Source organism: Psammomys obesus, unplaced genomic scaffold (genome assembly GCF_907164565.1).
Source record: "Psammomys obesus unplaced genomic scaffold, mPsaObe1.curated_primary_1811, whole genome shotgun sequence".
In the NCBI taxonomy this organism is placed as follows: Eukaryota; Metazoa; Chordata; class Mammalia; order Rodentia; family Muridae; genus Psammomys; species Psammomys obesus.
In genome coordinates, this window is record NW_026596046.1 from 31,827,420 (window position 1) to 31,850,788 (window position 23,369).

Genomic DNA, 23,369 nt, shown 5'->3' on the forward strand with positions numbered 1-23,369 from the left:
TGTTTTTTTACTTATGTACCCCACCACTTTGCTGCTTATCAGCTGTAGAAGTTCTCTACTGGAATTTTTAGGGTCACTTATGTACACTAGCATATCATCTACAAATAGCAATACTTTGACTTCCTTCCTGATTTGTATTCCCTTGATCTCATTTAGTTGTCTTACTGCTCTAGCTAGAACTTCAAGTACTATGTTGGAGAGGTATGGAAAGAGTGGGAAGCCTTCTCTTGTTCCTGATTTTAATAGAATTGCTTTGAGTTTCTCTCTATTTAATTTGATGTTGGTAATTGTCTTGAGGTATATAGCCTTTATTATGTTTAGATATAGGCCTTGTATTCCTGATCTCTCCAAGACTTTCATCATGAAAGGATCTTGGATTTTGTCAAAGGTTTTTTCCACATTTAATGAGATAATCATGTGATTTCTTTGAGTTTCTTTATATGGTGGATTATGTTAATGGTTTTTCATATTTTGAACCATCCCTACATGCCTGAGATGAAGCCAAGTTGATCATGGTAGATGATGTGTTTGATGTGTTCTTGGATTCAGTTTGTGAGTATTTTGTTGGGTATTTTTGTGTTGATGTTCATGAGTGAAACTTGTCTGAAAGTCCTTTTCTTTCTTGAATCTTTGTGTGGTTTAGTTATCAGGGTTACTGACTTCATAGAATGAGTTTGGCAGTGTTCCTCCAGTTTCTATTTTGTGGAATAGTTTGAGGAGTGTTTATATTAGCTCTTCTTTGGAAGTCTGGTAGAATTCTGTGCTAAAACCATCTAAACCTGGGCTTTTTTTTTTTTTTTTTTTTTTTTTTTTTCCGGTTGGGAGACTTTTGATGGCTGCTTCTATTTCCCTGGGGGTTATAGGAGTGTTTAAAATGTTCACCTGATTGTGATTTAGCTTTGGTAGCTGAAATCTACCCAGAAAATTATCCATTTTCTTTAGATTTTCCAATTCTGAGGAATATAGCTTTTTGAGGTGAGACCTAATGATTTTTTTTTTTATTTACTCAGTATCTGTTGTTATGTCCCCCTTTTTGTTTTCTGATTTTGTTCATCTGCATTCTCTCTCTCTCTAAGTCTGTCTCTGTCTCTCTGCCTTTTAGTTTGGCTAAAGATTTGTCTATCTTGTTGATTTTTCTTCAAGAACCAGCTCTTGGTTTCACTGATTCTTTGTATCATTCTCTGTTTTTAACTTATTGATGTTAGCCTTGAGTTTGATTATTTCCTGTTGTCTACTCCTCTTTGGTGTGTTTGCTTCCTTCTGTTCTAAAGATTTTAGATGTCCTGCTGAGTTACTAGAATGGGATCTCTCCAACTTCTTTATGAAGGTGCTTAGTGCTATGAACTTTCCTCTTAGCACTGTTTTCATTATGTTCCATAAGTTTGGGTATAATGTGCCTTCATTTTCATTGAATACTAAAAAGTCTTTAATTTCTGTCTTTATTTCTTCCCCAACCTAGCTGTCATTGAGTAGAGAGGTGTTCAGTGTCCATGAGTTTGTAGGCCTCTGTTGTTTCTGGGTTTTTTTTTTTTTTTTTTTTTTTTTTTTTTTTTTTTTTTTTTTTTTTTGAGTTGCAACTTTAATCCATGGTGTTCTGACAAGATGCAGGGGGCTATTTCTGTCTTCTTTATATCTGTTGAGACTTGCTTTGTGGTTGAGTATATGGTCAATTTTGGAGATGGTTTCATGAGGTACTGAGGAGAAGATGTAGTCTCTTGTGTTTGAGTGAAATGTTTGTTTTTTTTTTAATTTTATTTTATTAATCACACTTTATTTACTTGTATCCCCCCACAAGCCCCTCCCACTTCCCCTCCCGGTCCCACCCTCCCTCTCCTTTCTTCACACATGCCCCTCCCCGAGTGAAATATTTTGTAGTAGTCTGTAAGGTCCATTTGGTTCATGGTATCTGTTAGTAACTTTATTTTCCCATTTAGTTCTCTCTTGATGATCTGTCCATTAGAGAGAGTGGAGTGTTGAAGTCTCTCACTATTAATGTGTGGGGTTTGATGTATGATTTAAGCTTTAGTAATGTTTCTTTTATGAATGAAGGCGCCCCTTGCGTTGGGGGCATATATGTTCAGAGTTGAGGTGTCGTCTTTGTGAACTTTCTTTTTAATGAGTATGAATTGTCCTTCATCTCTTTTGACTAATTTTGGTCAAAACTCTGTTTTATTAGATACTAGAATGGCTACTCCAGCTTGCTTCATGGGTCCATTTGCTTGGAAAAACTTTTTCCAGCCCTTTACTCTGAGGTGATGTCTCTCTTTATTGCTCAGGTGTGTTTCTTGTATGCCACAGAAAGATGGTTCCTGTTTTCATATCCATTCTGTTAATGTGTTTGTTTTTTTAATTGGGGAGTTGATGCCATTGGCGTTGAGAGATATTAACAATCAGTTGCTGTTAACTTCCTGTTATTTCCATGTTGGTGGTAGGAGAGTATGTGTGATTCCCTGTTGGTTTTGCTGATGTGGGGTTATTTATTTCTTGTGTTTTTCTTGGTGTTAGCCTCCTTGGGTTGGATTTTCCTTGTAGTATCTCCTGTAGGGCTGGATTTGTGGATAGATACTCTTTAAATTTGTTTTGTCGTGGAATATCTTGTTTACTCCCTCTATGGTGATTAAAAGTTTTGCTAGGTATAGTAGTTGGGGCTGACATATGTGGTCGCTTAGTGTCACTAAGGTATCTTTCCAGACCCTTCTGACTTTTAGAGTTTCTGATGAGAAGTCAAGTGTAATTTTGATAGGTTTGTTCTTATATGTGACTTGGCCTTTTTTTTTTTTTCCATGCAGCTTTTAATAATCTCTCTTTGTTCTGCACATTTAATATTTTTATTATTATGTGTCGGGGTGATTTTCTTTTCTGGTCCAATCTATTTGTTGTTCTATATGCTTATTGTGTGTTTATAGGCCTCTCTTTCTTTGTGGAGACTCAATCCCTTATCTGGCCTCCAAGGGCACCAGGCCCAAACACATACCATCAAACTAGAAAGCCTGGGAACCTAGGGTGAAACCAAATACTACCAGTCTAAAAAAAGAGTAGCAGTTAAATTACTTCTAATGACATTTTGCTTTTCTCATAATATAATAGATCAGTGCCTTGCTCAGCCATCATCAGAGGAGCTACTGCAGCAGATGGGCACAGAGACCTACAGCCAGCCATTATGCAAAGAGTGAGAGACCTCGGAACACTAAGCCTTGATGGGATGTCTCCATCAAATCCTTTCTCATCAGGGCTCAGGGTACTCTGAAGAAGAGGACAGAAAGAGTGTAAGAGGCAGAGGAGCCTAAGAAAACAAGACCCTTTAAGTTAATGTGGTCAAGGCAGATGTGAGCTCACAGAGACGGGGGCTGCAGGCGTAAGGCCTCTGCAGGTCTGTACCAATTCCTCTGCATTTATACTATCGCAGTGGTTCTCAACCTGTGGGTGAACAACCCTTTCGTGGAAATCACATATCAGATATCCTGGGTATCACATATTTTCATTATGATTCATGACAGCAAAATTACAGTTATGAAGTAGCAACAAAAATAATCTTATGATTGTGGTCATTACAGCATGAGGAGCTGTGTTAAAGGGTTGCAGCATTAGGAAGGTTGCAAGCCATTTCCAGTATAGTATTTTTATGGGATTTCTGCATATGTCAATGAGTGGGTCTGTATTTCCTGTGCCTTCTCTTGGTTTCTTTTCTTCTGCTTGTTTGTTTTGTTCAATTTCAGTGTGTTAATTTTTGTTTTATCTTACCCTTTTATTTTATTATTATCTCTTAGAAACCTGTTTGTTTTCTAATGAGAGACAGAAAGGGAGATATGGGTGGGAGAGGAGATGGCAAAGAACTGGAGGAGTAGAGGGAGGTAAAACCATAATCAGAATATATTTTGTGAGGGAAAAAAAATCTAGTTTTAAAAAAAGGAAAAAAGACATGTATGTGTGGAGATCATAGGACAACTTGCAATATTGATACTCTCTCTTCACTGTCTGGGTTCCAAGGACAGAATTCAGTGGTAACAAGCACTCTTACCCAGTGAGGCATCTGCGTGGCCCTGTACACAGTCTTAATTTCAGCAAGTTCTGTAGAGTTAGCAGTAACCGTTTATAGTAGGCCAGCATTTCCTACTGGTTTCTGTTTCTTATGAAATAATTTTTTATTGCTTTATAACAAAGTATAAGACCAGTAGCTTAAAACAAACAGTAGTCATTATCTTACAGTTGTGTAGGTCAGAAGTCCTGAATGGCATGGCCAGAAGGTGACGACGCTTGAAATTAGGGTCCTAGCAGACTAGTTTCCATCTAATTCTAGAACCTCTTGTCTGGACTCACCTTTCGCTTGCAGTTCAGTTCCTTGTGTTTGTAGTGCCCAGCCTCTGTTTTCTTGGAACTCTTGCCCTGGTTTTCCTAAGCTGTTAAAGACTGATCTCAAGGTCTTTTCATGTGTCTGTCTCCATCCTCAAGCAGTAGCAGCATGTCACATCCTTTTTTAGGAATCTCTGACCTCTGAAGCCAGCGGAGAACACCTTAAGCGCCACTAAGCCATCTCTCTGCCACTAGCACTTACTGCTTTCACATGCTACAAATAGTTTTTCTTAGTATGACATTCCTCTGTTAGCCTTGTCCATCTTTGTTTTCATGAACAAAATTCATTAACTTTAATGTTCTCAGATCCATCTATCAGTCTTTCATTTTTACTAGTAACAGCAGTACTTAGAATTATAAGTTTAAGATGGCAATTCTGAGCCTTAAATTCATAACCCCAGGGGGTGGTTTTTGACCTTGTGAGATTCAGCCTTACTTTGTTTCAGTCTTGAGGCAAGGCCTCGCTTTATTTCCCATGGCCCCTAAACTCATGGGTGTAGGCCATCCTCTTGTTTCAGCCCTGGGTATTTGGAAACAGATGTGTGCTGCTGTACTTTGCAAATGAGTACATGAGCTCATTTTCCACATAGGCTTATGTAATTGGGCCAAAATTAATTTAATGTGCATGGAGAGGATTGGACATGTTCCACAGCATGCATGCGTGTGGAAGCCGGAGGACAATGTTTGGGAGTTAATTTTCTCCTTTGGTCATGTGAGTCCTGCAGGTCAAGCCAGGCTGTCAGGCACCTTCACCTATTAAGCCATCTCCATGACCCCAAAATTAACAGTTGTGAAGAATACATTTATGGTATTAACTTCATGATGATTGATAACTAACCTCCTCTGTTAAATTCTGAGTTGTTGCTCAAAACAACAGCAAACAAACAAACCCCCTTAAGTGGTACATCTTTTTTTCTCCCCAGAGACAGGACCCACCAGTATCTCTCAGTGGATTTCTCTGTTATGGATGTGTCCTACAGTGGAAACATGCAATAAGCATTACTTTACTTTAAATATATGTATTTAGTGTTTATGAGTATTCTGCTGCATGTATGTCTGAACCACATGTGTCTGGTGCCCTCGGAGGCTAGAAGAGGGTATCAGATCCCCTGTTACTGGAGTTAGAACAGGTTGTGAGTTACATGTGGTGCAAGGACCTGAACCCAGGTTCTCTAGAAAAGTAGCTAGTTCTCTTAGCCACCGAGTCAGTCTATTCAACTCCAATATGTGTTATTTTAAGTTTATTTTAATTATTTTACTTTGCATGTTTTCTAGGTTTATCTATATTTTAAGATACAAACATATAATTAAACATATTTAGGTATATGCCTTCTTATGCTCCATAATATTCTATTTTGCATTTGTTTATCCATTCTTGCATTGATGGATATTAACATTATTTCCCCCCTTTGCTTGTTGTAAATATTTTTGTTCACATACTGTTAAGAACATTTGTACAAAAGTATTTGTTTACTTACTGAATTGCAAAGTTATTTTAATACTTAGAGGTATGTCCCATGGGAATAGAAGAAAATTGGAAGAGTGGGTAACCTCTTTACCCTTAGAAGTTGCCCAATGGGGTAGTGAGGGACTACCTGTCTGTCTGGATGCCTAAAAGGGTCCCCTGTAGATGCAGAGCAAAGAAGATGCTATTGGTGCTTCTGGAAGCCAAGCATGATAGAACAGGCCCCTTGCACATAGGCAAAAGACAAGAGGTTAGACATGAGTCTGTAAGGCTGCTTGGGTTCCTGCCTCCATCTCCTTTGCCTGTCTCTGTATCTACTGCACACTTCAATTCTCTGCTTTTTCGTTTTCTTCTAGTGAACAAGGTTACCTCAGGTCATAGCCTGAGGTATAGCAACAATTCCAACCTCCCCTAGTTCTGTCCTTTCATTCTGTCTCCACACATTTATTTTAAAAACTCATTTTAATTCTTACTGATGTATACCTAGAAGTAGCATTGTTTAGGTCATGGTAATTATATTTTAAATTAAGAAACCACTAAACTCCTTTCCCCTGGTAAGTGTGTCAGCTTGCATTTCTAGTTTTGGTTGGTTGGTTTATGTTTGTTGTTTGTTTGATTTGGTGTTTTGTTTGTTTGTTTTTGTATTGTGATCAATGAAAGTTGTATTACTCCAGTCTCCTAAAGATTTATGAAACTTGTTTTATAGCCTATTGTGGTCTACCTTGGAGACTGATCCATTCACATATTCTGCTGCTAAGTTAATTCTACCATTTTTAAGTTGCCATTTTCTTGATTTAGCCTTCAGTTGGTCATTATAAACTTTTGACTGTTTTTTGTGTTCTCTAGTTGTTTTCCCTGCTCTGTTGGAGGGGAGCCTGTGGAGCTCTTCCTTCTGTATTAATTAGGGTTACTATTGCTGTGACAAGACACCATGACCAAAACAACTTGGGCTTTTGGTGAGACCTGGGGATTTTTGTTTGACCTTGACTGTGTCAAGTGAGACTGTTGAGGCAGCAGAGGTGGTAGAGGAAGAGACGTTGAGACATTTTTGGCCAAGCTCACATGCTAGGTTACATGATAGGTGTCCTCTGCTGTAGGAAGACTGCTCACAGGAGACTCGGCATGTGACAGAGGGCAAGACAGGCATCTCCAACCTGAAGTCACTCCTGTTTCCTTTTGCTTCTCTTTCCTCTCTCTTGGCTTCTTGAGCACAGCCTTCAACATTTTCAGCACTCTTTGATCTTGTTCTCACTGGGTTTCTAAGAGCTTGGACCCTTCTCTGTACTGGATCATAACTGCATCGTCAGGCACCCTGGGGCTTTCCACATATATACACACTTTGCAGATATCACTCTTAATGCAGATAGTTCACAATGCATTTTTAATGTTATGAAATAAAAGGCTATAGGTAGTATAAGTTAATGCACACAGAATCGTAAAAATCAATGCAAATCAATTGTAATATAAGGGGAAATAAGCTAACTTATAATGTGTGCATTTCATCCTATAAATGCTTATACATAACATTGGAAGACAAAGTGAAGTAGAATTGTTTGTACACATTTAAATAAATTGGATAGATGTAAGATTAGAATCAGTTTTGCCCAACTGCTAATAAATGAAACATTGAAATCTGCTCATAATTCTCTAGAAAACTCTTTAAATGTGATAAGCACTTTTAACAAAGTATTTATCAACATGCAGAAATATAGGAACTTTTCCCAGTAATGAGCACACCAAGAAAGAAGTCAATAAAACAATACTATTTAAGTAGCCTCAAAATAGATACTAAATGCCTAAGAATAAACCTAACCAAGGAGTTGGAAGACCTCTTCACTGAAAAGTAAACACTGAAGAAAACACTAGAAGAGTGAACCGCCTCTTGAGCTTATAGATTGGGAGAATTAATGTGACAAAAAACAATATACAGATCAAATTCAAACCACCCCCCCCATCAAAATTTCAGTGACCTTCAAAGTACTAGAATGAAATCCTTAAAATTATATAGAAGCATAAAATACACCAGTTCGGCTGGGCTGTCCTAACATATGTCCTTAATCCCAGCACTCGGGAGGCAGAGGCAGGTGGATCTCTGTGAGTTCTAGGCCAGCCTGGTCTACCAAAAGTAGTTCCAGTACAGGCATGACTATATAGAGAAACCCTGTCTCGAAGAAACAAACAAAAAATAAACACCTTTAAACAGCCAAAACAAAGCAATCCTCAGTGAAAGTGATGCCAAAAGTATCATCATGCCTGATATCAAATTGTACCACAGACCCAAAGTTAGAAAAATATAGTACTGGCCCCAGAACAGATATGCGGGTGATTTTTTTTTTTTTATTGTCTAGGAAATAATAGTGAGGATTGGTGGCAGAGACAGTTAATACAGACAATTAAAAATACACTTTGAGTCTGAGTTTAAATCTCGAAGAACCTGTGGATACAGAGTCTGCTTTTGTTCATGAGTTTATAATGCTTTCATAAGACTCTAAGGTGAGGGAGCTAGGGAGATGACATAGTTAAGAGCACTGGCTGCTCTTCCAAAGGACCCAGGTTTGCTTCTCAGCACTCACATGGCAGCTCATAACCATCTTTTATTCCAGTTCGAGGGGATGGAGCACTCTCTTCTGGCTTCTGTGGGCACCAGGCAAGCACTCACTACACTTAGATAATTGCAGGCAAAATGTTCTTACAGATAAAATAAAAATAAATCTGTTTTTTTAAACTATAACAAAAGTACTATTAATATTTTAATAATATGACATGTTCTAGAGGCTACTCTCTGAGAAATGAGGCCTTAATTGTAGCTCATAGTTAAAGAGGTCGTGTGAGTTATCATATTTAATGTTTTGATTCATAATCCCTTGCCTTTGTTTGCCCTTAATCAGAATTACTTTTTAAGGAAAAAAAAATAATGAAAAAGTGCTTTGTCCTGTAGTTACTGTGTTTTAAAATATATGGTAAGCTCTTTTGCTGTTAGAACTGTCTGCATAGGTATGTTCTGGTTTAGGTGATAGTAATCGCCTTTTATTTCAGTCAGAAGGAAAAGTCCTTACATAGGCTTAACTGCAATACTGTTTTTAGTTATGGATCATGTATGGTTGTGAAAAACAAAACAAAATGCATAATAGCTTTTTGTGGCTTGTGTTTTTTTTATTTTTTTTATTTTTTATTTATAGCCTTCAAGCAACATGAAGGTACCTGAGGAGAATTTCTTTGATGTTCCCGCCTTCTTAACTGTCTCAGGACAACTTCACCTAGAAGTGATGTCAGGGTACAGAATTTTATTTTTTTCTCGTTTATGCTGATTGTGATTTGGAGCAGAATGAAACAATGTGCTCAAACCCAAAAGCTGAAATTATTCTGTCATTAATCTTGTGAAAGTTAATTTAATGGACAAATTGAAAGTGTGTAAGTGAGGGGCTGGAAAGATGGCCCCATGGTTTTTCTTGAAGAGGAACTGGGTTTGGTTCCCAGCACCCACACGGTGGCTTACAACTGTCTGTAACTGTAGTTTCAGGGGATCTGACATCCTTTTCTGACCTGAGGTCACCAGGCATGCAAATGGTACATAAACACACATGCTGGCAAACACTCTTGCATAAAATAAAAAGAAAAGTAAAAATTCCCAAATGTTTTTCAGGTAAAATCACATTAGTCTAGACTTCCGTTTTTAGTAAAAAGTGTAACAGTAAAATGTGAAGTTGAAAATTTTTTTATTCCTAATTATTCTTGATTAAATCCTAACCATATACTCAAAATTTTAAATGTAATTGACCATATGCATGCAAGTCAAAGCTTGCTCATGGTTTTTGTCTGAGCCATATACTAACTCATTTCACTTGAAAGAAAAAAGAAAGTAGGAAGCGTTTTGTCAGTAATCGATGTGTGCATGTGTGTGTTCATGAGTGTGTGCATGCATGACTGTGTGTCTGTGTCCAGAAGAAGGCATGCCATTGAACTACACTTGCTGGCAGTTGTGAGCTGCCTGTTGTGGGAGCTGGGAACTGAACTTCAGTACTCTATAAGAGCAACAAGCCTTTTTACCCTCTGAGATATCTCTCAAAACTATCAGCAGTTGAATTTTAAAAAGAACATTAGCACAGTGTACTGTAGATCCATTAACAAGGCTTTTAAGTTAAATTGTGTAAATTTCCGCCACTGTCAAACCTTTCGAAAATCTGTGTATTCCTGTGAGCCCAACTTCCTTTCCTTAAAGAAGAGATCGGATAACAATCTCTTTAGAGTTCTCCTTTAGTCTTCTGTTCTGTGATTCTGTAACTAATTTCTTGATGCTGACCCAACAGTGTTGAATTTCCTAGTTACACTTTGTTTTTGTCTGTTGGAATTAGGACTTAACAATCTTGTCAGGAAGAAAGCTTAAATGATAAAAATTTAGTATTTGTGTTTGTGTTTCCCATTATTTTAACATGCACAAATAGACAAACTCGCAGGAAGTGTAATATAGAACAGATTGCATGTCTGTGTACTTACTCTACTGGGAGGACGGGAAGGCATTGGCGGCCAGCAGAACTCAGTGGTAGTTGAACAGTGATCGTGAAGCCAGCTGTGCTTTCCGAGCATGGCAGTGTGTGCCTGTAAGCTCCGCATTTCCGGGGCAGAGACCGCCTACATATTCATAGACGTTTCAACAGCTGGGCAATTAAGAATTCTATGTTAATCACAAATTGCTTGCTGTCTACAGGCTGATAAACCTTAACTTCTGGCATTATCTCTTATAACTGGAAGAAATTATTTGTTACTGTAGAGAACAAAATGTACACATTGATACGTAACTTCACGTAATATAGAATACTTTCTTTCACAGTAAAGAAATAATAGAGCAAGAACATTCTCCTAAGTTATAATAACCTTTCATGGGTCCTTATTCTCATATTGCATTGAAAAGACATTACTCTTTAAAAGCTGCTTACCTTTTGCCCTATATCCAAGGTATAGATAAACTATAAATATAAAATTTCAGGCTTGGCACATACCTGTAATCCCAGCACTTAGAAGGTGGAGAATGGAGGAGCAGTAGTTCAATGTCAACCTTACGTATATAGCCAGCTTGGGCTATGACACTTTGTCTCAAAACAAACTAAGGAGAACTAATATATTTAACCTGTACTGGTAGAGGCAAACATTTGCCCTCAAACATTTGTTTCTGTATTGTAAGACTACTAATGTAATAAACATGTCTCTTTCTCAGTACTGTACTGAGAAAGATCTATGAAAGGTCTATAAAATACAGTGTATGATGAAGGATTAGTTAGGTCTTAAATGTATAATACGTATTTCTAACAATTCCACACAAATGTTTCTAGTTTAATATGCAGAGTTCTAGAACTATTAATATACAGAACATCATGTTTCATGATTTACTCTAATAAGAAATTTTTAGTATTCTTTCTCTTAGCTTTGTGTTTTGTTTAATTTTATTTAAAAGACTGTTGAAGGCCATAAATGTAGTTAAATTTAGAAGGCTAGCATTTTCCAAAGAGCCTCTGTTAGGCTAATGGGTGTATGACTCTGTTTTCAATGTTTTTCAGTTTTTAAATAGACACCTGTTTTGGAATAGTTTCTAGATGTATGGACAGGTTACAAGTGCACTGTACTTTCCATCTCCCCCTGCCCATTCCCCCAGATCTTCCATTACTGTGACGCATTCGTCAAAACAAAGAGCATAATGTTAATGAGTAACTGTCAAGCAGATTCCAGGCTTTATTGGATTTCACCAGTTTCTCTATTAATATCTTCTTTTTCCAGGATTCAGTCAAGACATCTGAAATGCAGTTGTCTGTTCCCAAGTCTCCTCATGTCTGTGGCTGTTTCCCAGTCTTTGTTTTGCATGACTTGTAGAATGTAACTTAATCATAGTTCATCTGATGTTTTTCTCCAGCTTAGACCTGGTTCATGCAGGTTTTTAGAAAGGTAGCACAGAGGTAATGTGCTATTCTCATTACCTCCTCAGAGGAAGTCTGTGTCTTATGAGGAACTGTTGGCTGCACTGTTAGATAAAGTAGTCACTGTCAGATCTCTCCAGTGGAAAATATGCTGCATTCTCCTTTCTTCATAAGGGAATCAACAACTCGACCCTCACTTGGGTGGAGGCTTAGGGTGTAGGAAATGGAATTAACTGAATCTCCTTGAAGGAGGGATATCTGAAATTCTATATGGAAGGTTTGTTCATTTTTATTTAGTCTGTCATTTATATCAGAATAGGCTGAGCCACATCTATCCTATAGTTTGAGTTAATATTATTTTACTACTTAATTACTTAAACCAGTTTAGCTGTGGAAAACTCAGTACAGGTAGCGTATTCTGTGCCTTTTACATGTCTTGCTGTCCTGTGAGTACTCTCATGTCATCTGAAACTACAGGATGTCTTCGTTTTTCCTTTTGTCTTTAGGTTTGTTTTCCACCATTACCATTATTGCCCCTCCCTTTGATAAATCTATACTGGCATACATTATCACCTGAAGTCCATAGTTCACATGAGTGTTTATTCTTACTGTTATACACTCTGTGCCTTTCACGAATGCATCCACCATTATCTCATAGAGAATAGCTGTCCTGCCGTGAAAACTCTCCAATCAGTCTGCTTTGTGTCTGCATAGTTTCCCATTTTCTATACTGCTGTGTACTTGGACTCGTACAATATGCAGCCTTTTCAGAATGGCTTCTTTTCCTTAATAATATGCTTTGGAAGTTCCTTTAGTTCTTTTCATTACTTGGTCGCTCATTTATTTTTAATGTTAAGCCATATTCTATTGTTCATTATAATAGTGTTTATCTGTTCACCCAGTGAAGGACATCTTTTTATTGTTTCCAAGATGAGCGCTTTCCCTAGGCTTACTTCTCTTATTCAAGTGCTTAAAATACATGTTTCAAATGGCAGTTACATTATTGTCATTATTATTGTGTGTGTGTGTGTGCGTGTGTGTGCGTGTGTGTGTGTGTTAGAAAAATAAAGGTCAGAATGCCACTTAGTGAAGTCATTTCTCTCCTTCCAATTTTCTGTGGGTTCTAGAGATTAAACTCAGGCCTGTACAGCAAGTACCTTCACCTGCTGAACAGTCTTGTCAACTTTGATGAATCTGTTTATGGTTGGTATAGGCGCCCTTAGCTCATCCCCTCAAGTCTTCCACTGAGCTCAGAAGCCTTGCTCTCACCCTCATGTGTGAGACTGATGGCACTGGAACAGACTAAACCAAAGCTCCCCCCGTAACTCAGTGTGAACTGTCTTCCCATCTGCTCATCTATCTTCCTCGCTCGTCATCCATGTCATACGTTTCTGAACTCTGTTCATATATGCACACTCAGGCAAAAAAACATTGAAAACTGTGTATCAAGCACAAGATCTAGGTTCATGGCTACTGAGATGTACACATATTTATTATCCTATAGAGTGTCGAGCAAGATGCGTATTAAATAAGAAGTTATAATTTTGGTAGCCACTGTTTAGAAAGATTTTCCTAAGCACATGTCAAGGGACTCTCACCTTACCGAGGCTGAATAAAGGTGATGTTATTTCTATGTTTACATGAAGGTACACTTTAAAATGACACCCTTATCTAATGGTTATGACTTATATTTTATATAATATTTTGTTTTTATTTTATTAAAACACAGAAGTCTAGTTTGTTTTCTTCCCATTATTATACAACATTTATAGTATATAATCTTTAGGTTGTAGTACATCTTTTCTCTATTTGGTTCTGGAATATATTTTGTCATGATGGATGTATATTGAGTGAATTATGTTTAGACAATTCATAAAAATCTAGAAAACTGTGTAGCTTCTCTGTCCTATTCCTTTATCAACTCCCAGATGCTTAGAGTCTATCATTAAACTTCATATGAGAAAGTTATGACTTTGTGTCCTGTCTGTCTCTAGGAGAATTACAGGGATAATTAAGGACACCATAGGCTAAAGAAGTAGTTGAAGATTCTGGGCGTATTTATCATAGACAGAAAGACAGAAGAGGGATGATTTTACAGGTGTTAAAGTCTGCCTCAGGGGCTTCTATAAGAACACTGGTTGCTGGGAATTGAACTCAGGACCTCTGGAAAAGCAGACAGTGTTCTTACCTGCTGCACTACTACAACAAGGATGTAAAGTGAATAATAAATAAATGAACAAATATAAATAAAATAAAAAGATAGTCAACTTACTAGATTCTAAAGTCCAAATAAGATCAGTTCTTAAACTATGTCATATGTTCAACTTAAAAAAATGATTCATTCATTTTAAATGTGACTGTTTTATCAGTTTCAATTTCTTTCTTCTGTTTATTGATTTGAAATCAAAATACATCTTATTTGTATGCTTCTTTAATTGTATACAAATTATTCATATGAGAGTATGAGTAGTTAATCAGAGAATAGCAATCTCAAACATAAAATTTCTAAGAAAAAAAACAAAAAACAAAAAAAAGGTACTAAGATAACCCAGTGAAAAAAGCACCGGTTCTGTCGACAAATAAATGGTCCTGATAGCTGAAGTAAATGGAGTCAAAGAGAGTTAAAATGAGATTCTGTCTTCTTTACATACTTACATTATGAACTTAATGTTTGGGCTTCTACTTTATAATCTATAAAGCAAATTATAACAACTACCTTTTAGAGCTGTTGTGAGAATTAATTGGGTACCGTGCTAAACCAAGCATTTATTACTGTGTGGGCACTGACTTGTTAGCTGCTCCGCTGGTAGCAGCACTGACAGCTGGGACCTCCCTGGAGGACAGACAGGCACAAAGAACGAGCTAAAGTTGCGTGACCGTGAGGAAACGGCTGACAGGTAATTTTCAAGTTGTTTTACAGCAGAATAAAACTGGAGTTTGCAGGAAGCAAGAGAGTTGGCATAGAGAGTGAGTCTGTCTGATCTCAGAACTCACCAGACAGGTCAAGTTAAACCATACCAGTGCCTGGAATGAAGGAATAGATTAAGGCATAGAACACAGTTACCTCCGGAAGCCTGAGGACCACATCAGAACTAAGATAGGGAGTTGAGAGCAGATCAGACTGCCTCTAACTCCAGCTGGAGAGGGATCTAGTACTACTGGCCTCTCTGCATACCAGCTCTCTTATGCACATGCATATACATAATTAGAAAATAAAAGTCTGTTTTAAAGGCTTGGAATACTATTCTGTCAATATACTGAAATATTTTGAGTATACCTGATACATGAAAATGAATTTTTATTTATCATTTTCACATAAGTATGAATTCCTATTTGTGTTAATTTAAATTTCATTTTTATTAATTACAGTTTATTCACTTTGTATCCCAGCTGTAGCCCTTTCCCCCATCCCCTCCCAATCTCACCCGCCCTCTCTCTTTTTCTATGCCCCTCCCCCAGTCCAATCCTTCCATCTGACCACAGTCTATCAGGTCTCATCAGGACTGGCTTCATTGTTTTCTTCTGTGGCCTGGTAAGGCTGCTCCCCCTTCAGGGGGAGGTGATCAAAGAACCAGCCCATGAGTTCATGCCAGAGATGGTCCCTGTTCCTATTACTGGGGAACTGTCTTGGATACTGAGATGCCATGGGCTGCACCTGTGCAGGGGTTCTAGGTTATCTCTGTGCATGGTCTTTGGAAGGAGAAAACAGGGAACAGGACAGGAGCCTACCACAGAGGACCTGTGAAAGACTCTACACTGTAGGTTATCAAAACATATGTTGAGACTCATAGCCAAACTTTGGGCAGAGTTCAGGGGATCTTATGAAAGAAAGGGGAGATAGGAAGACCTGGAGGGGACAGGAGCTCCACAAGAAGAGCAACAGAACCAAAAAATCTGGGCACAGGGACCTTTTGTGAGACTGATAATTTAAATTTTTTGCTGTTTTTTTTTTTTTTAAATCAAAACTGCATTTTTTTCTGTATACTCTACATAAATTACATAAATCATTGACTTGTTTCTGTGTTTATTTAACTGAAACCTACCCTGACAGACTTGAGGGATTGGAGCAGATTGAGTGTCTAAACAACTCTAGAAAAACTGCCAAGCAGCTTTCTGAAGTAACTAGTCTCTTTTGTGTGATCAGCAAGGGGTGAGAGGGAGTAGAAGCACCGGTGATCGTCCAGATGGATGGTCTTCCTAAAAGAGGTGACTATAAGTACAGTAAATGTCTGCCTTCACTACTGTCAATATTAGATTTAAGGGAATTATTTATACAGCCTGATAGGCCTTAGTAGAAATGTAAGGAATGTTGTGGAAAGGATTAGTAAGCTTTTTGCAATATAAAATAAAGGATACTGGAGCCACAGAGATGGTTCAGTGGAGTACTTGCTTTTCTTTTCAAAGATTCCAGTTTGTTCCCAGCACCCACACAGTGGCTCACAAGCATGAGACGATCCCAGTGCCTCCTGATCTCTGGGCATCAGGTTCAGTGTGGCACACATACATGCAGATATAAGAAATACTTAAGAGCAGGACAGTGAGGGACTTGATCTTTGCTCCTTTAAAAAAAAAATGCTTGTGAAAAAACTTGTTCATTGTTTTTTCTTCTCTCTCGTGAGCAAAAGCTAATAACAAATAAGTTTGCGCAGATATTGTTTTCATTTCTTTTGACATTACCACCTACTATATCTCCTATGATACATTGTACCCTGAAGAAAAAAAAAACAAAAAACAAAAAAACCATGTTTGCCATTTGAAACAGGTGGATAGACTAGATAAGCAGATGTGGAGTTACATAAATCTTTACAATTTGGAGAGTATGCAAAACCTTGGGCAGCAAGCCTGATTTCGCATTTAAAAGGCAGATTTAGCACATAAATTGTGATAGAAATGTTTTTGTTGTTCTTGGGAATTCCTTTATTGAGACTAGTTTTTACTTCTGGGACATTTATTTATTTATTTTACTTAGCTTATTCAGCTGAATAATTCTGGTTTTTCTTCTTTGTTCTACTTCAGGACACTGGCAGGAAGTGCAAGGAAAAAAAATAACTCTGGTAGAGTTACTTCAGGACTATTACACAAAGGATTTTCTCTGTATATCTCTCTTAGCCTAAATACATATTTGATTTGAAAATACTGCTATTTGACATAGAGCTATAAAAGGTTGGGTATAACTTAGAGATTTGAAGATAATAAATCGAGTACTTTGACTCAGAATCTCTTTACTTTTGTTGTAACTTATAACAAGATCCATATCATTGGGAGTTTTTGTTTTTTGTTTGTTTGTTTGAGGCAGCATCTTACAGCCCAGGCCATCCTTGAACTCACTGTGTAGTCAAAGATGACCTTGAACACCTGGTTGTGCTTCCACCTCTGGTGCTCTGAGATTACAGGTTTATATAACAACGTCCGATTTTATATGGTTTTAAGGATCAGACCCAGAACTTCCTGCATTTGAAGGAAGCATTCTACCATGAGAGCTATATTCCCAGTCCCAGGAGTAGTCATACAAAGAGCATTTACTAACAGTCTTTCTTCTGGTTTATAAGGAAAGCCAAGTCAGAGGGTAAAAAGTTCAAAAAAAAAAAAAAAAGAAAAGAAAAGAAAGAGAGAAAGAGAGAGAAAAAGAAAGAAAGGCAGAAAGGCAAAAGAAAAGCCAGGTAGAAGAGAAGCACTGTCCACTTTGCCTTTTCTCTTTTTGATTGTTCCTTATCAGAGAGCTGGGATCTTTGGAGAGTTGTGGTTCCACTCTCTTCGTCAGAGATGTGAACAAGGCAGCTTCATGCTTGTGCAGTTAACATAAGCTGCAAACACACTTTATTAAACAATCCTTGCGTGTGCACCAGTGCCGCTCTGAAAGGCGGCCATTCTGAGAGAAGCTCTGCTCACATGTGCAAAGAAGTAAGTGCGTGCTCTGTAAAGTGGTAGATAAAAGGCAGGGGAAGGAGCTGGATGCCCAGGGCCTGTGGGAAACACAGAGCAGCTCTGACTAGACCCAGGAGCACAGTCAGGAGCTCTGCGCAACTGTCCTGTGCTCTTGTTACCCAGGTTTTGAACACACTTTTTTTTTTCTCCTTAGTTGATCATCATCTTGCTTTGCTGAGATGATTTCAACAGCCTATTTTGATGCTAAACAGATTTACTGCTGTATTGTCCACTATAGAAGCTGCAAGCCATGGCTGTCATTGGCACTGGAAGTGTGGCTGCTGTGACCGCCGTATTTCAGGGAACTCAGTTTCTGTTAGTTTTATTTAATTATAGCTAAACTTAAATAGCCATATGTGGCTGGTGGCTGTATGTGAAACAAGGAGGATCTGGGCGGCACCCTATGAAACACTTATGTCACATACAGTTTGTAGGTTTCTCTTGCCTTGCACGGATATGAGTACCTGGTGTGTGTGTTGGTTGAATTAAGTGGTCAGTGGGGAGAAAGGTGACTTGGAAGCTCATGGACTTAGTGCTGGTCTGGTGAGTCCTTTGGGCTCTGATGATGATGATACTTTTTGCCATTTTTATTTTCTGCCTCACCTTGTTCTCTCTCTTTCTCTCTGTATTTAAATATTGTATAGCAACAAATTTAAATTTTTGAAATAGATACACAGGTAGAGTATGTGTGTCTCTGTGTGTGTATATACATATATTTTTTCCAACAACAGTCATCCTCCTAATGTTTCAGTTTCGTAGTATCGTGGTATAGAGGTTCTTGGGTTCAAATGTCTAGTCTCCAGGATGGCTCTGGACCTGAAAGGAAAAGGGGGGGAAGTGAAGGAAAAGAACTATGTCCCAAGGGAAGCCTCTCTACTTAAATCCCTGAGCCTCATAAAAAACAGCCATAGGTAAAAACTGTCAAGTACATGTGTGTGTGCGTGTGCACACGTGCATTTGTGTGTGTGTGTTGCTGGCCTATCTAGAGGCCAGCAGTCAACTCTGGGTGTCTTCTACTGTTGCTTTCTGACTTTTGAGATAGTCCCTCACTGAACCGAGAGCTCACCGGTTGGCTCGTGTGGCTGGCCAGCTCAGGGCATCTACCTGTTTCCATGTCCCTTTTTCTTACCCCCGAGTCCTTGGCTTACAGACTTGCACTACCAACCCAGCTTTTATATGGGTGCTGGTGATCAGATCAGATCTCCCCAGCCCCAGCTAACCACTCTCTTCTGCCCTAAATTGAAAGGCAAAGATGTCCCTGTTTTAACTATCAGGACCATGAGAAGGAGCTTTGGGTAAAGGAAAGAGCAACTGTGAGGAGCAAGCGATGTCTTGGAAATGACAGATAAGGGCTGGTGGGAAGAAGGCAAGTCTGAAACAACTTGGTTTTTTGAGACAGGGTTTCTCTGAGTGACAGAGCCCTGGCTGTCCTGGACTCGCTTTGTAGACCAGGCTGGCCTCAAACTCACCTGCCTCTCCCTCCCAAGTGCTGGGATTAAAGGCATGCTTCACCACACTTGGCATGGTTGTGACTTCTAACATTAATGTTGTTGCCTTCTAATGCCTCTGAGAACAACTATTTCAAAAAGGAGCAGAAGTTCTGAGTAATTGGATTACTGTCTTACCCTCCTGCCATCCTCCCATCTCAGTGCTGTCTCAAAATTCTCTTGAGATTAGCATATTTCATAGAAAGTTACCTTGTTATTTGACAAATATCCAGAGACAGGGATACCATAATAAACAGCAAGTAGTGAAATCTATGAAGTATGAAACAAAAAAACTGGAGTGGGGCTGGAGAGATGGCTTAGTGATTAAGAGCACTGGCCATTCTTCCAGAGGACCTAGGTTCAATTCCCAGTACCTACATAGCAGCAGTCACAGGGAATCTAATGCCCTATTCTGACTTCCTCCATACCAGGCATACCCGTGGTATACAGACATACATACAGGCAAAATACCCATACACATATCATAAATTAAAAAAAAAAATTAAAGTATAATCTGTCACAAATTTTGAAGTTTCACAGAAATGAGTGTTAGATGAGTGCTGTACTGAATGTAAACTTTATGTTTTAAAAGGTACCATGAGCAGCAGTTCATGGTGTTATTAAAGAGCATGTTAGGATTGATCTGGGATGGTAGGAGAACACTGAAGACAAACTGAACTTGGTAGATTAATGAGCTCAGTTTTTGACAAGGGAAATAATCGGGTAAGTGGGTAGATATATGCATCTGGACTTTAGAAAAACGACCCATATGAAGAGTATAGGATTGTGAATTGTAGGTAGTTAGTTGAAATTGTTGGCTGAGGAAGATCATGGAGGGACAGTGAGAAAAGAAGAAAGTCTGGGGCTGAGGACAAAGTTCAGTGGCAAAGTATTTACCTAATATGCCAGGAACCCTAAGTTCAGTATCAATACTGAAAGGAGAGGAAGGACTAAGCTTTGGTGAGTGTTAGTACGTAATAAACAGGTAGACTAAGGAGCATGTAAAAAGAGGCAAAGGCGGGAGCCAGATAAGTAGGAGAAAACTAAGAGAGCAGTGTTAGGAATTTCAAACAAATGGGACATTTGCAGTAACAAGTAAAACTACTTATCCTTTACCCTGGAGTACAGGGAAGGCTCTTCATGTTCTGGCTGCATGCCATCTCTTAAATGTCAGGAATCTTCTCTTATGCATGTATCAGTAGTGGGTGACAGATACACTACAGTATTGATAATGCATTGGCCACAAGATAGCAAAATAGACTATCTTTTCAACAGTGCTGAAAATTGAACTTAGGTACTCACGCATTTTTTTTTTCCTGTTTATTTTAGACTCAGTAGTTGTCCTGGCCATCCTTAAACTTGCTCTGTAGCTCAGGCCATCTTGCCTTAACTTCCAGAGTTGCTGGATTTTCAGGCAGGCAGCAAGCAGTGGGCAGTCACTTTCCCCATCCAGCTAAGCACAGGCGAGATCAGGTGCTCTAGAGGGTACAGTTAGCAGCTGCTTTGTGGGGTGGGGAGACACTTAGCAGCACTCTTTTAAAGGCCCGTGTGGAGCTGCTTGTGAGTTCACTTCAGGTCAGTGAACTTGCAGAGGGTGACGTGGAGGTTGGGGTGTTGGCGCCCCGTCTCGTGCTGATTATGTTCTCCAGCTAAAGAACAAAATCCTGTATTCTTTCTAACTATGAAGCTTAGTTCTTCAGAAGGAATAAACGGTCACACATTCAGTGACCATTTTATGTTCTTCTACTTAGCAACTTGAGGGCTTCAGAAAGAAAGTGACCTCTGTAGAGCCTTCTCTGTAATTTCACTTTTTTCCTCCCCAGAAGCCACTTTTATAGCTATCTTGATTGGTGTGTATTGGATGTACTTTTGTTATCTTAAGCATCTACTCTAAGCTCATGACTTTCTTTATATAGCTCCCATCTCCCCATAATTTGGCACGAACATGGTTTTTAGTGCTGAGTACTTTCTGCTGGTCTCTTTTCACAGCATTGCTGGCCTTTCACCTGGTTTTGTGTCTTATTTTAGAAATTGTCCTTGTTCTCTGGTTTTCTTTTAAATGTTGGTTGGTTTAAGCTTTGCTACACTTGACCTAACCAAAAGGCTGAGTAGCAGTTTGTAAGCCTTGCTGCAAATGGCTGTGGAAGGCAGGAAAAATAAAGGAATAAATTAAAATGAATACTTTTATGTGGATCCAAAAACAAAATTATTGCAAAATACTGTAGAGATCCATACCAAGCCTCAACTACTTAACGGTAGGATATGGAAGTCCTTGCCTCAAATAAATAAACTACTACTACCCATTCCATGGCATCCTACATAGAATTGCCATGTTATCCTTGTGATTTGCATTTGGAGTTCAGGTTAAAAACTATTGTTGTTTGTACCTAATTCTATAACACAAATAACATGTATCTTTTGAGTAACAAACTTTTTCCTATATTTCAGAACTTCAAAAGTAAATTTCCATTTCACTGCCTGTGAATTTATGGAAATTTCCAATAAGATACACTTGAATGTTAACATTTGTGTTGATATAATGTATCCTTGAAAGACAGTACCAGAATTACCATCCTTAAAAATGGATACTATTGGCAGAGGGTATCAGAGAGCATAGCCCTAAACTGGAAACTCAGCTTTTACGATTTGGATAGATGCTTGAACAGACCAGAATTATTTGACCCATTTTTAGATACCTATTTTAGTATCCAGTTTAGGTACTAAGTAGCAGCCTGAAAAAGCATCTGAGTGTTTTGCTCTTTGTCATGTTGCTGTATAAAGATGTGTGCCTTCCCAGTTGATGCTGAAGAAGCCTGTCATCATCATTAGTGCTCATTCATTCAGCGTGAGCACCTGTTTTAACTAGGCACTGGAGACGCACACATGGATAAAACATGATTCCTGTTGTGGAAAATTTCATAGTTTGCTGTGGGAGAGGGGGTTCTTAAAAACCTAATTACATATCAAAATGAGACACTGTATAATAATATATGGATAAAGTGTTATAGTCATATAGAGGAGGAAAATAAGTTGGGGAGGGATGACAAAATTTCAAAAATGAAATGATATAAAGGGGAAATTTTGAAAGTTGTATGGAAATTTGTACTTAGAGAGAGATGAGCAGAGGTGGAAAAGAGAATATTCTACAAAGAAATGTAAGGCTCAGGGACATGCTAGTTAAGGAGAATGCCCCCAGAGAGCTGGAGAGAGAGAGAGAGAGAGAGAGAGAGAAAGAGAGAGAGAAAAGCTGTGTGGGGAGAGAGTAGGACTTTGAATTTATCTTTGGTGACAGTAGAGTTGTTGAAGATTTTTAAAGTTTCCTGACATAATCAGATTTGACTTTAAGAACTCACAGTAATTTGGAATCAGAGGAAAAGCAGAAGCAAACACTAGAAAAAGTATTTCTTGGGCATGCTTGATGCTTGCCTAAAATCTCATCACTTTTTGGATTCTGTGTTTAGAATTTTGAGAGTTGGGCTGCATAACATGACCCATCTCAAACAGCAACAAAACAAAAGAACACTTATATTCTAAGCAAAAGACCAAGGTTTACACTGACATCTACTGCAGAGATGAGTCACTAGATTTGAGAGTGCTTTTGCAAAGTGTAAACAAGTAAATTTTTTAATAAAAATGGTAGTGGGCCCGTTGGCAATAAGGGGTAGTGAAAGTAAAGCTGGCTTAGTGACTAGTAGATTAGCAGAGCTGGGGAAATTGTAAAGAATGAGGATTGTTCATCTTGCACATGGTGGATTTAGTCTTCAGGAGCATTCCAGCAGGCAGCTCTGGATCTGAATCATGGGAGAGAGATAACTACAGAAGTATTCTTTTATCTTTTCACTCTTTTCCATTAAATGCTCATGTTCTCAGAGGTATACTGATCTTGGTCTCAGGATGGTGACTGAAGAATCAAAATGTAAATTCTTACACTTCTGACCAACTGAAAAGGCCTTTGAGAGAAAGGGAAAAAAATCTTGTAGGTTTCTATTACAATTATTCTAATTTTTAATTTCCCCCAAAACCTCTTCAAGATCTGACATCCTCACACAGACATAGATGCAGGCAAAACACCAATGCACAAATAACTAAAAATGAATAAATTTAAAAGATAAAGGTGGTTTTAAAGAATTTAAGCAGGCCTTAAGTAGGGTGAATTGTTACTATATTTTATTGTTTCATAATCCACTTTATTTCTTTTTTTAATTTTTATTAATTACATTTATTCACTTTGTATCC

At 38.3% G+C, this 23,369-nt stretch overlaps 1 protein-coding gene across 2 annotated transcripts in view; it reads left to right on the top strand.

Moving 5' to 3' along the window:
* The window catches only part of Nars2 (asparaginyl-tRNA synthetase 2, mitochondrial), a 100,973-nt gene that overhangs the window by 35,152 nt on the left and 42,452 nt on the right, over window positions 1-23,369 (top strand). For both annotated transcript variants that reach the window (XR_008721930.1, XM_055623121.1), the window contains exon 6: window positions 8,995-9,089. Coding sequence is in view for 1 of the 2 variants with exons in the window: in XM_055623121.1 (XP_055479096.1) it covers window positions 8,995-9,089 (95 nt within the window). In the remaining variant the exon portion in view is untranslated. The remainder of the gene's footprint in view (window positions 1-8,994; window positions 9,090-23,369) is intronic.